The 13,873-nt window shown below is 43.0% G+C and overlaps 1 protein-coding gene across 4 annotated transcripts in view; it reads left to right on the top strand.

The window, feature by feature from the left end:
• Window positions 1–13,323, top strand: part of syngap1b (synaptic Ras GTPase activating protein 1b) — a 111,247-nt gene extending 97,924 nt beyond the window's left edge. For all 4 annotated transcript variants that reach the window (XM_088327647.1, XM_088327646.1, XM_088327644.1 and 1 more), the window contains one exon: window positions 5,878–13,323. In XM_088327647.1, the coding sequence (XP_088183773.1) occupies window positions 5,878–5,998 (121 nt within the window). In that variant the 3' untranslated portion in view covers window positions 5,999–13,323. The remainder of the gene's footprint in view (window positions 1–5,877) is intronic.
• Window positions 13,324–13,873: the final 550 nt, after the last annotated feature.

Below are 13,873 nucleotides of genomic sequence, written 5' to 3'. Positions count from 1 at the left end.
GCTGTTCCGATAGCGGACCGTGCCCAGAATCGGCAAATTTCTCGAAATAGAAAGACATTTTAGGCTGGAAAGGGGCGGAGTTTAAAATACAGTATTTCCTCCATTTTCGTGGTCAATGCCGTTATAGCGTAACACAATAAATCTTTTTCCTTCATTGGGGCTATTTTGATGCATCAAAGCACTGTGGGACTTGTAGTACAGAGACACATGATCCGCTCAAACTACGGCTTATTTGCCATAAAAGCTTCATGTGTATTGGTTGATTTCAGGATTTTTCCCTTTTGTTTTCTGCATGGTGAAATACCGCAGTTGTATCCGTCCATCAATATTGTAAGTCCATGCGTTTGGAAAGCATGTACCAGAGCAAACTGTAAACGCACCAATGGAGCCGACTTTCAGAGTTATCAAGCATTTGTTACATTTGGTTGAGGGACGTGAATGATACCATATTTTATTTCATGTCAAAGGTTAAATGTGAAAACAACATCTATTTGCGTCCTGACGCTACTCCTGCTTGTAATCAGATTACAGAGATCCATTGTTTTTCCGGTCAATGGGAACCACCTGCAAAGAGTGAAAATTCGCAGAGTAGCGTCGCACTTTCATAAAGCACGGAAACTGTTCAACTTACCTCGAGATGACATCCTTGCCGATTGAGATTATACGACTGTAACAAAATAACAATTACAGATAGAGAAATAATAAGTAATAATAAGTCGGGTAGCCGGAACAGAAGAACGAAGCGTGGTCGGGGATCGGAAGCAAGTCGGGCAACCGGGACAGGAGAACAGAGCGTGGTCGGGGATCGATACAGGAAACAGGGGACGGAATTAGGCAGGATGCAGGAACACGTCGGGAACAAAACAGTAGCCGGAGTCAAAAGTGCTTGCCTTGCGTGCGCTGAGGTTCGCTGACGGAGTGACAAGGACTGAACGAGATTGACGTGCTTAAAAAGGAGGATGACTAATTAGGGAACGAGTGGCAGTTGGGGCTGAAAGGGTGAGCGTAGGTGAGGGCAATTAGCAAGCAAGTGACGGGTCTTCTGTCAGTGTAAAAAAGCCATTTAGAAAGTGGCCGGCTAGCTGTACGCTAGCACCGGGTGTCTTTGAATGAAGACAGATAAAACCGAATGGAGCAGTTTCCCACGAGTAGTTGATCCAGGTCATCCATGGCTATTGGACCCGGCGGTGTCAAGATACAGGGTCCACAGCAGTGCCTTTGAAGAGTTGTTAGCCTAGCCGTTAGCAGTTGGCTGAAATAGCAGTTCCTCTCTGATCAATTCATTTGTAACAATCCGCTAAAAGCTAACAGTCACGGTGCATCCGAATGAGTTTTTGTTCGGAGACGTTGACTACGCATGCCCGCCCCAGTGTATTTGATTGACAGCATACACAAGCCAATCACAGTCGCGCATACAGACAGTCACACCCACCCAACACAGAGCGCCCTCCCTAATCTGCTCCCGCTGTCCGACAGAACACAATTCACGATACGATGATATCAACGGCAATAAAGACCGATTCCGTTCCATTCAAACTCCGCGAAGGACTGAACCAGTGAAAACCGAAGCGCAAAGTAGTGAGGGGTCTCTGTACTTGCAAAAACCATGTCATGGGGTTATTTGATTGTCAAGACAATAAGACGGTTGATTGGGATTGCTCCAATCAGCGCCCAAGAAAAACAAAAGGCATTTCTTTGATTGGTGCATGTAAGTGCTTGTAGAGTGATGCAAATTTGTGACGGAATGTTGCAAAAATGAACGCAAAAGTCTGCAGATCTAATTCATATTTTTTTTTAAATGTCAATGCGCTGAGTATTCCAAAGACGAACCATGAAACGGCGAGGGAATACTGTAATGCCGATCAAATATTAAAAGGATGTTAATAGTTTTCATATGCGAGTTCTTCCTTAGGGACTAGAATTAGAATCTTCTTTCCAAAGTAATAAAGCGAAAAGTGAGGACATCAGAGTTTTTCTTCCGTTAAAAAAAAAAACAAGAAAAAAGGGGTTCGGATGTGAGCATCGCTTGTTTTCACGTCTTGGTGGTTGTCCTTTTCCATCCATTTCCTCGTTTTGTCCCCGGTTTCTCCGTTTCTCCTCGCTGTCCTCCCTTCTCATGGGTCATTGAATGGCTTCTTCTTCTTCTACACGTCTGCAAATCCCGTCTCGTCTTCCCCTTGCCTCTCCCTTTCTGTCTATCTGGCCAGGAGGACCAGTTTCCCCCCCTGGCTTCAACAGACCCCCGTCTGAAAGGGAAAACCGAAGACCCGGCGGAGACCTTCGACACCTCCGGACCGCCGCCGCGACTCCCTCTTCTTCTTTTTCGTCTTTCTCTTCACACCGCCGCCCTCCCTAACCCACAAAGAGAGCTCTGTGGCGACCGGACCGCCTAGCACGGCTCCAAGGGGGTCTCCGAGGGTTTACCCGCAACTCCAATTGAAAGAGAGAGAGAGAGAGAGAGAGAGAGAGTGAGAGTCAAAAAAGAGAGGGATAAACATATTTTTCCTACACATTCACAAACACAAAAACCAAAAGGGCTTTCTTCAACCGTCTTGCCGGACAAGATGGCTATCGCACATTAAACCCCGCCCCCTTAAGGGATCCTCAGTGTCTTGGGCTTGGCCAGTATTAAACCCCTCCCCCTCAAAGATCTGACTCCACCTACTTCCAACCTGCTGCGTTTGTTGTTATTTCTTTTCCCGGGAAATTTCTCTTCTCAATATCAGAACACAAACCGGTGCTAAGCAACAAATGATGCAATTGGCGTGCATGTTTGTCCGTGTGTGTGTTTTGGGTGGCGACTGTCCGTTTGTCTTTTGTCCTTTTTGTGCCTTTTGTTTCATTCTAATGTGTCGCTCTTGTGTTGTGTTAATTCCTGACACTTTTTTAAAAAAAATCAGTGGGGAAATGCCTAGTAAAGAAAAATAACAAAGACACTCGTTCGCGGAATTTGTCCGCAGCTATCAATCTCAATCAACTAGCGCAGCAGTCAATCATGAATGAAATTGGCATTCACGTATACGCAGTAGTACGACGAAACGAAACTCAATGCACTGTGCTGACTAAAATTAAGAAGCCTCTTCAATCACGACAGCCTGTACACATGCAGAGCCATGTAACTGATCTTAAGCACTCCCATTCCTTGCGCACATGACAAAGTGATCGATAGGAGACCAATTATTGCTACTACCACATAAGAAATCATTATACACTAGGACATCTTCTAACAAGTCGCGGCACCTGATTACATATCTAAGTGTGGCAGAAGGTGACTAGTCATCGGGTACATTTCTCAGCCTATTTTTCAAAGGTGGTTGCGGCACAAAAGAATAACCCCAAAATCCTTTTTGACGCTTTAGCATCGCTAACGAGGCAACATATTATCCCAGATAGTTCTCCCCATTTAGCCCGTGACTTTATGGTCTTCTTTAATAAGAAGATTCAACGTATACGGGAAGAAATTTCTGAAGACAATGTTAATACATCACTGTGGAATGCTCTTCCTCTTGAGATTCAATCTGCAACCTGAGTGGAACGATTTGAATCTAGGCTTAAAACACACTTCTGTTCTATAGCATATGAATAACCTATATTTGATGTTGACAATATCTGTGTATTATTTGCCCTCATGTCGGTTTTAGATCAGGGGATGCGGTCATAATAGTCTGTAGTTTGCAATAGTCTTTGATCTGTGCAGCCCTTTGAGACTCTTTGTGATTAAGGGCCAAGCAAATAAACATGACTTGACTCCTATCGGGCCGAAAACCGTGACGTCATATTAGGCTATTATCAGTCCAATAACGATAATTATCGTAGTAACTCTTCCTAGTTAATAGCCAGTGTGTATAACAATTTTTTTTACGTAGTCGTCACGATACTTGGTCTCTCTGTCACTTTGTCATGTATGCAAGGGATGGGAGAGCTTAAGATACTCCGCATGGTTCAGCATGTGTACCATCCGCCTCACATAAAAAAGGAAAGGATAAAGTTGCATCTTATTGTAAGCCACTTTGTTTGAAAAGTAGAAAAAAACTTGGCTGGTTGTCACGAGGTGTGGATGGACCCAAACGCGAGACACAAACGATGTGGTCAAACCCTGTTTACTTAAACAGCAACAACAAAAGGCGGGAAGGGGGTGTGGGATCGTATCTGCTGAGGAGGAGATCTTGAGAGGGAGGCTTGCGTGGGAAACCAGGGAGGGGGTCTTGGGGTGAAGAAAAATCTTAAAGGGAAGCTTTGGGATTACCTTTAAGGGAGATGGCTTGGGTGGACATTAACGGGACGAAGAGAGAAACGCAGGATGGGATTGGTGTGGCAGGTCCAGGAGTGGGCAAAACCGGACGTGAAGGGAATTAACAAAGGTAGTCGTGGGAGGCGAAGATAGTCTTTTTTGTTGAGTGAAGGTCTTCAGGAATCAAACAATTAAGCAGAGTGAGGCGGGAGCCTGGGATATTATGAGCAAAGGTGGGTGATTGTCAAATTGGAAACACCTGGGGAGAGGAAAGTGAAGTGGACAGGAAAAAGGAGTAAAGCTTCCATCTTTTGGGGAAAAGAGCTACTTCAGGCACCAAATCCTGACACTTATAGTCCGGGATATACAGTATTTTTTGGTCATAAAACAAAAACCATGCTTTTTCCATTCTGTCAAAAGATGGCGACAAAGCACTACTCTTCTGTCTTACTAAAAAAGGCTCGACAATTTCCTGGTTGCTTAGCAACATGATAAGAAAAGAGGCAGAATTTCTCTTTATGGAGCTCCTCCAACTAATTATAACATAGTTTTGGATGGCAAGTGTGCAAGATTTTTGGTGGCAGGCTGGATTGAGTTCAAAAATAGGCAAAAGGGGCGGGGCCATGAGGAAAAAAAAAAGGATTCTTCGGGCTGTCCCTTTGTCCTTTGTCCTTTTTGTGTCTTATGTTTCACTCTAATGTGTCAATGATGTGTATTTTATTTTATTTTTCTCTTAGAAAAAAAAATGCTTTATTCGAGATAGCAGCAGAGCAATCCGTTTACTTAGCAAGATCCCCAGACTCACTCAATAAGGCTTGTCAATTTCCCGGTTGCTAGGCAACATCTCACCCCATTCTCGTCAGCGGGCTCTCTTGAATCGGCATTACCCGCACCCCCCTCCATTGGTTCCATCCCTACCTCGAAGGCCGCACTCAATTTAAGTCCTTCTCCTCTGACCCTACGCTAGTTACAATGGGTGTGCCTCAGGGCTCTGTCCTGGGGCCACTCCTCTTCATAACCCACCTCCTCCACCTGGGCCATATCTTCAGTAAATTCGACATTGCTTTCCAATACATTATTAACATGAAAAGAGAAGAGGTAGAATTTCTATTTATCAAGCTCCTCCACTAACTTTAACATACTTTTATTGTAGTTGTGGAAGTATTTTTCTGGATAGATACAACTTTATATATACATGTAATATTTACATTTGTTTTGAAACACTTTAAACACAATGAATATAATCTGTCCCTTTTTTAGGCATTCAAATTGATAACATTAAAAATCTTAAGTGTTATTTTTTGATTGACATTTGAAGAAAATTTTAATCAATAAAGATTACAAATTAACAATGGAAATACTGAAAGTATTATACCTAAAATGACATTTCCTTCATTTGATTGTACAAAATGTTTTCTTGTAAGTATATTTTCGTAGAGAGAGAAACTGGGGATAAGACCTTTTTTATTCATAGCACTTTTTTTAGAAGGATTATTTAATGCCTGGTAGTTTGAAAAAAAACAACGCATTTATTAAAAAAAAAAAAAAACAATAACCACCACAGTAGTTTAAATATTTAGGGGGGGCGGGGGTCGTTAAAGTTTCACCAATTGACCACATTGTCCCTCCTCCTTGTGTGTTTTCAGCCAATCACAAAGCTTCATGGAGGACAGTGCAGAAGCTAACTGGCTAGCGCGCCAACAACGCCACGCGGCGGGCTGGCACGGACAAATGTCTCGCGCATTTTCCCGCGACGCGGTTGGTTGACGAAGGGGGAAGGCGGGACTTTGGTCTCGGTCTCTGCTAGACTTTGGTCTTGGTCTCTGCACCACTTTGGTCTTGGTCCCTGCGGAACTTTGGTCTCAGTCTCTGCGAGACTCGGGTCTCGGTCCCTGCAAGACCTCGGATCTCGGTCTCTACGAGATTTTGGTCTCGGTCTGTGCAGGACTTTGGTTTCGGTCACTGCAAGACTTTGCTCTCTGTCTGTGGGACTTTGGTCTCAGGCTCTGTGGAATTTTGGTTCTGGTCTCTGCAAGACTTTGATCTCAGTCTCTGCGGGACTCTCTGCATCTCTAAGCTCCAAGGGACAGTGGCCGACCTCGACAGACCAAACGCCACCGGGTCCTCGCGCTCTTTTTTTAAGGACAACTGTACCCCACCCAGCAAAACCTGGTTGACGAGATCCGTACAAAGACACCTTGAAGTAGTAGGAATAAAAGCTTTTGGGGCTACGTTTGGACCACTTGAGACAAGGTCAATGCAACAGTGACTATCCATGGACGCAATTTGCTCCACGGGCTTAAACACAACTTCCTTTTTAGAAAATTGAGACCGAAATCCGACGTCCAAAAGACGTCCGGTGCTGGTCGGGACGTGGCAGAGCTGAGCCGGGACAGGTGTTCTATTTTCAAAGGTGCTGGAGCTGTTTTAACACTCCCGTGACTTCGCTAACCGAAACAACAAAGTCCGCGTTCCGTTTGAAGCATGCAAGGAAACTTTTTGTGTGTTACAAGTAACCTACCTAACATATTTTATGTTAATTGTCCAGTTTTTAAAGCTTATTCACCCTTCTCAGTCATTTCTCCCTCCCCTTTGTTGAAAATGTTCCCCTTTTGAGCCAAAATGGCGGCTTCCCTAACTGTTTTTCAATGACTCTACCGTCTGCTGAGTTTTCCTTCCGACACGCCTGCTCAAAATGGCCGCCATTTCATGCCAATCAACTGTCAAGTCTAAACCTCCCACCGATTAACTGTCCCCTCCCCTTTTGAGGCGAAACGCAGCCCATATTTCTGGTTTTTCTATAATTTAGCTAACTGGCTCGGTTTCTCCTCCAAAATGTCTGCTTGCACCAAAATGGCTGCCGCTTCAGGCCAATTAACCCGTGTTGCGGCTTAACAATAACCCTCCCCTCCCCATTCTTGAGATGTTTTACATTAGGAGCCAAAATGGCGACTTCCCTCCCTATTTTCAATTGTTCTGCCGCCCACCTCATGTTTTTGCCTCTAAAATGTCTGTTTGCACCAAAATGGCCGCCGCTTCATGCCATTTAACCCGTTTTGCGGCTTAACAATAACGCTCCCCTCCCCATTCTTGAGATGTTTTACATTAGGAGCCAAAATGGCGATTTCCCTTCCTGTTTTCAATTGTTCTCCCGTCCACCTCATGTTTTTTGCTTGCACCAAAATGGCCGCCGCTTCATGCCAATTAATTCGTGTTGCGGATTAACAATAACGCTCCCCTCCCCATTCTTGAGATGTTTTACATTAGGAGCCAAAATGGCGATTTCCCTTCCTGTTTTCAATAGTTCTGCCGTCCACTTCATGTTTTCTGCTTGCACCAAAATGGCGGCCGTTTCAGGCCAATACTCTTGTGTCAAAGCTCAATCCTAAATGATCCCCCCTTAAATTTCCCTCTGTCATTGGTGAGCTTCTTCTTCTTTTAAGCCAAAAGGACTGGTTCTGGCTCTGAGACTCCTCAGTCTTGATCGAAGATGCCATCGATCTATGAGAATGGTTTATTCCCTATTTGACCTCAGTCGTGGTCATTACTTTAATTTGTTGGTGTTTATAGATTTTGCTTTTATTTTGGGAGAAATTTTAGGACCCCAAATTCCAGTTTTTCTAACGTCATTATTTTTGTGTCGCTGGTTGTGAGATTTTGTGACCTCCCGGACAAAGTTTTTGGCCCGATTGAAACTGGTCCAGCCCAATTGGCTAAAAGAAGTCCTCTTACAAATGACATTAGTCAAGTCAAGTATTTTTTTTGTTTGGCCCTTAATCACAGAAAGTCTCAAAGGGCTGCACAGGTTATTGCGCAGACTATTATTTCAGACTATGATGACACCATCCCCTGATCTGGAACCAACATGAGGGCAAGGAAAAACTCAAAAACCTCAACATGAGGAAAACTTGATGTTTTTTTTTTTTATTTTATCCTCATTTGGGAAGTTTTGGGAATCTTAAAGGCCAGTTTTTTTATAGATTTCCTTTTCATGGATCCGGGTTGTAAGTTTTTGTGATCTCTCAGACACTTTTGGGCCCCGATTTCTTCATCCCGATCATCACCTCCCTCATTTGATTCTCTCTATCTCTCTCCGATGTTTTACGAGGCCGCCGAGCGAAATTGTAACCGGCTTATCGATCGGCGCTATCCGAAATCTTCCGCTCTTCCTTTCTCCATCAATGGCTCCTTTTTTTTTTTTGCGTTTTCTTACGGAGACAATCTCGGCCACACCATCAGCACACGAAGGACAGACCGGTGTGAGATTTGCACATGTCGCCATGGAGCTCTCCCTTGTTTACAAACATTTTCTACTCCACCTTGAAAAACTTTGGGCAAGGATCTTCATGTCACAAATATTCCCGGGCAAAATATTTGCCGAGCCGGAACGAACGTGTGCGTAAATGTACATAAATCAGGGTTCGTACAGGTGCTCGAAATCCTTGAAAATGCTAGAATTTTCGTGTTGTGTTTTCAAGGATTGAAAAGTGCTTGAATTTGGGGTGAAGTGCTTGTAAATGCTTGTCATTGTTGCCAGGTTTCTTAACATGCTTAAAAATGATGCCGACACTGCTCTCTGGTGACTTCTCTTGCCATTGCGTTTCTTCTTCCCTCTTGAGTAACGGACGCGCTTATTTGTTTGTTTAACATTGTCCTACGAAGCGTCATCGCCCCCTATGGGACAGGTGCGTGCTACACCTAAACAGGGCACTATAAAATGTGTATTAGTAATTATGGACATTTATTATAGGCCAATGTGAAAAATGACGATATTGGTAAATTATGATGGAAAGAACTTCCTACAAATAAAAATGTAAGCTACATATTACCATCATTTTACCCAACACCTATATGGGGAGAGATTATTGCAAGCGTATTTTTCAGATCCACAAATATATTTTCGATTGATTCAGGATTTTAGGATTATATGTCTCTATAAATGCACATGCAAGATTAAAAATTGCATGTGTAAATCACAGTCAGGTCATTCCTGTAATTGGATGTCATTCGAGTCCCAGTGACATAAAATAGTATATTTTGAGTAAAAAATTGGCTTATTTTTATTTTTAAATCATTTTCTTAGATCCCCAACTGCTTTCTACCATTGTGACCACTGATATGTATGCAGGATGAATTTATTGTCAGGGCCAGAATGGAGACAGGACCCACTTGCGTTGCGTTTCTCACAAGTTTCATTAGGGTTGCGCCCACGATCCGGTGATCGCTGGGGGCGGGAAGCAGTTCGCTCTGAACGCGGAAGTGGGACTTCTGTGGTGAGCGATGGCGGTGTCGGGAACGGAAAAAACGGGTCAGTAGCCAGGACAGGAGAACAAAAACGTGGTCGGGGTCGGAAACGAGTCGTATGCCAGGAGAGGAGAGTAGACGTGGTCAGGATCGAAAACGGATCGAAGCCGGGGGACGGACGGGAGCAAAAAGCAGGTGGGAGTCAGGGTCGGAAAAGGCTTGCTTAGTGTTTACTGAGGTTCGCAGACAGACTGACAAAAGGCGACAGACAGGGGTGGGCTTGAGTAGGGACTGGGAGCCAATCGAAGTCCGAGGCAGTTGGCGCCAAAGGAGCGGGGTGATTCGCATCAGTAATCATGACATTAATTTAAATGAATGACTCTGATCGTAGTACAAGTACCCTAAAATGCTACATCCCCCAGTCATGTTTGAGTAACTTCTGTTACTAATAGAAGTGAGAAAAATCAAATCAATTCATCTTTTTCATCATTACTGCTAACATTCCTCACCTTATGTCAATTTCAGTTATGAGTAAATTTGTCATGTTTAAAATGTATAAAATATGTTGCGTCCCAGTGTCAACTGTCCCCCCTGTTACTCCATAGAAAACATGACTATCTCATTGAACAATATTTTTGGAAGGCAGGAAGTGTGAACTCAATTGCGTAACGATCAGTTACTTTTATTTAGAAAATAAAAGTTGTCCAACACGCAGGGACAAAAACAAAAGAAAAACAGACTCACAGGCAATCAGAAATTCAGACTGGGTAATACTCTCAAACAGGCTTAGAGTTACTAACTCAGGCAAACGGGCATGACAGGTCTTCCTCGAATCAAACAGAACAGAACAGAGCAAAACAGAACAGACAAATGCAATGATCCAGCAACCGGCAGTCCCCAAAACCCGCCCTTAAGAAGCACACACGCAGTTTAGACAATCTGTTACAGCCGGTGCCAAGGGGCGGGGCCAGCTGGTTGTCATGGCGACCATGCTGGACATGACCATTTTTGGAAGGAAAATATTCAAGGAGAAGAAGAGTAAGTAGCACTCCTTAATCAACCTATTTTCAATGTTTTGTTACTAATGAGGAAAGGCACGTCCACCCCGTTACGCATAATTATAGTGGGAACAAATATTTTGGGGTAATTTTATAAAATGGATAATATATATGTTCAAAAACGTTCATAGTAATCATCGTGTATTAGCTTCTTTTTAATCACATGAATAGAAGCATAAAATGTCCTCCTTATTACTGTCCCCCCTGTTACTGCTATGCGCTGTAACAGGGAACACATTGAGCTGTCAGGACCAAAACGGAGACAGGACCCACTCGCGTAACGTTTCTCACAGTTTTATTGGGAAGAAGGGAAAGGAGTGCACACACGATCCGGAGCGATGGCGCTGTCGGGAACGGAAAAAAGTCGAAAGCCAGGAGAGTAGACGGGGGTCGAGATGAAAACAGGTCGCAATTCGGGACGGGAGATAGACGTGGTCTAGCTTAAAACAGATCGTAGCGGGAGAAAAACAGGAGCAAAAACACAGAACAGGAGAAAAAGGGCTTGCCGTGTAAAAACGGACATTCGCAGACGGACCGACAAAAGGGGACTGACGGGACAGCATTTAAATACTGACGGGGAGCCAATCTGTCAACAAGCTGCAGCTGGCGCCACACGGGCGGGGCCAATTGGACGCCATGGCAACCGTGACATTTAGCCTATGTCATGTGTGAATTAATTGATTGACAAAATGTTATACATTACATTTCTCTTCTACTTAAAAAAACAAAAATCCCTCTTTCAGATGAAATGTTCAAAACATGAAATATTTGACATTTTTGGAGTGAGCATTACTTTGCAGAAACGGCAACCGGTATTAAGAATGACCCAGATATATTTGCGGATCTGCAAAATCAATGATTCGCGCCAGATTCCTTCTTTTAACGGTACTTGAGAAATTGGAAAATTGGCCTTGAAAGTGCTTGAAAAGTGCTTGAATTTGGTGTACGAACCCTGATAAATAGATATGCTGTTTGTTAATCCTACGCAGAGTGTACAGTCATTTATACCTTCCCAAAAGATGTTTCTGTTTATTTTACCGGCAACAGAAAATCCAGGAGAGCAAAATTGTCTTTGGCAAGCTTGGAACGTGATTTTCGGTTGTGGTTGAGAGATTTCTTGATTTCTTTATTCCGACAAAGCCGTTTTGGGGAATAGTTGGGGTTGTTTTCCACATAACGCTACGTGTGCCTCCCCTTTATGGAATATCTTATACCGTATACTCAATCCTCCCTCTTGACAAGCCATAAACCCCCACCCTGAACACCCCTGCCCCATACAGTGCCTTGCGAAAGTATTGCCCCCACCCCAAGAATCTATTTCAGGTTTCAAACATTTTATAAAACTCGAAATGTTTTCTTAAAATCAGTAACACGTGAGACACAATCGTGAAAAGTAACAAATCAAAATGAAAGTAGGCCCCTTTGAGTGAATACTTTGTACAAGCTCCTTTTAATGCGAGTCTTTTGGGTATGTTTCTTGAAACAGAAATAATTGCCCATTCTACCTTACAAAACACCTCAAGTACCTTAATGTTTGATGGTGATTGTGAGTGCACAGTATTTGTCAGACATCTTTCCATCGACTCTAACCATGTTCCCAGTCATTGCTGAAAAAAGCAATCACAAAACATGATGCTGCCACCACCATGTTTGACAGTGGGGATGGTGTTTTTCAGGGTGATGTGCAGTGTTACAGCATTCAGCCCAAAAACTTCAATGTTGGTCTCGTCTAAACAGAGCTCCTTGTTCCACATGTTATTTGTGTCTCGAACGTGGCTTCACTGGCCTTTTTATGATATTCTTTCAGCAAGGGCTTTTTCCTCGCCACTCTTCCAAAAAGGGCAGATTATTGCAGCGTACAGTACTAATAGTTGTCTTTTGGTGAGATTGTCCTGCCTCAGTATGCCTGCAGATCATCTAATATGATCATAGGCTCTTGGTTGCTTCTCTGATTAGTTTTCTCCTCATTCAGGCCAAAAGTTTAGAGGGATGACCGGGTCTTTGTCGTTTTGCAGTGGTTTTATGCTCGCTCCATTTTGATAATATTGCTCGCACAGTGCTCTGAGGCATGTGTAAATGTTGCGAAATCTTCTTGTATCCCATTCCTGCTTTGAACTTTTCCACAATTTGATCCTGAACCTGCCCGGTGTGTTCTCTGGTCATTATAATGTTCTGTTCAGGTGCATTTAAGCTGAGACTCAATCACACATGCACCGTTTGTCAGTTTGAGTTATTTACATCTACATTGGATCATTCAGAAGTAATCAGGGAACTTCTGGAATCAGTTGGCTGAGCTTAGAGCACACGGGGCCAATATTTTTGCAACATCTACTTTTCTTTTCTTTTTTTTTTTTGTTAATGAGAATTGTTGATTATTTTAAAACATTTTTAGTTTTTTAGCTTAAAGTCCGAAACCTGAAATACGGCAATAACGACCCAAACGTTCTTGGGGGGCCAAAACTTTCGCTCGGCACCGTATTGGATCCCATTTTTTTCTCAGAAAGGATATTTTTCGGTGTATATTATCGCAAGAGTGCCGTGGAAGAGTGTTGTACATGAATGTGAGTTTTTCTGATGCTGTCATAACAATAAGAACAATAATATGAATAATAACCATGTGAATATTTTGTGGGCACGCGTACGGTTTATGACGACCTCGCGCTTTTTGGTTTTCCTTTGCTGTTGATTTTTTCGTATTCCCTTTTGAATACGCCGGAAATTTATATTTTTCGGGAAAAGGGGAATGTGGAGATAGAAATGAAATAAATTAATAAATTCTTAAATTCTTAACCGAGTGTATTTGGTGTCCTCTTCATTTTGCTGGCATTTATCAGGAGACATTAAAAAAAGGGAATTTAAGATGATTTGTTATCACTTTTAATATAAAAGTTAGGGCATGAAATTTGAAATGTTGACATTTTTCCAGTTTAAAGGTGCATTGTGTATTATTTGGTGTATTATTTGATTCATTAAAAAAAACATTGATTTGAATAGTAAGCAAAAATACATGAACTATCATACAAGCGAGCATTTTTTAAATACATGAAGGTTGAGAAATTTGCATTTATTTTACATAACCTCCGTCTTGCTGCTACAATCTGGCTTCAGCGCCGCTATACAGAGACACGAAAGCCTGGGGGAATCGGAGAGGAGGCGGACTCGCTAACACGAGGTGGTGTATCCCTGGACACAAGAAAAGATTTCCATCTGCCGCAGGGATGTCGAACTTTTGGACTAGCGTGTGACGTCATCCACTCCGCAACAAGCATCCCTAGGGCATCATGTTAATCTGTTAATAAACAACGGGGTAGACTGCTGGAAGTGTGAATTTCCCTACGGG

This window comes from Urocampus carinirostris, chromosome 2 (genome assembly GCF_059441175.1).
Source record: "Urocampus carinirostris isolate Australia breed hairy pipefish chromosome 2, RoL_Ucar_1.0, whole genome shotgun sequence".
Lineage (NCBI taxonomy): Eukaryota > Metazoa > Chordata > Actinopteri > Syngnathiformes > Syngnathidae > Urocampus > Urocampus carinirostris.
The sequence above is the reverse complement of the archived record's forward strand: the minus strand, read 5'-3'. Positions and strand labels throughout refer to the sequence as shown.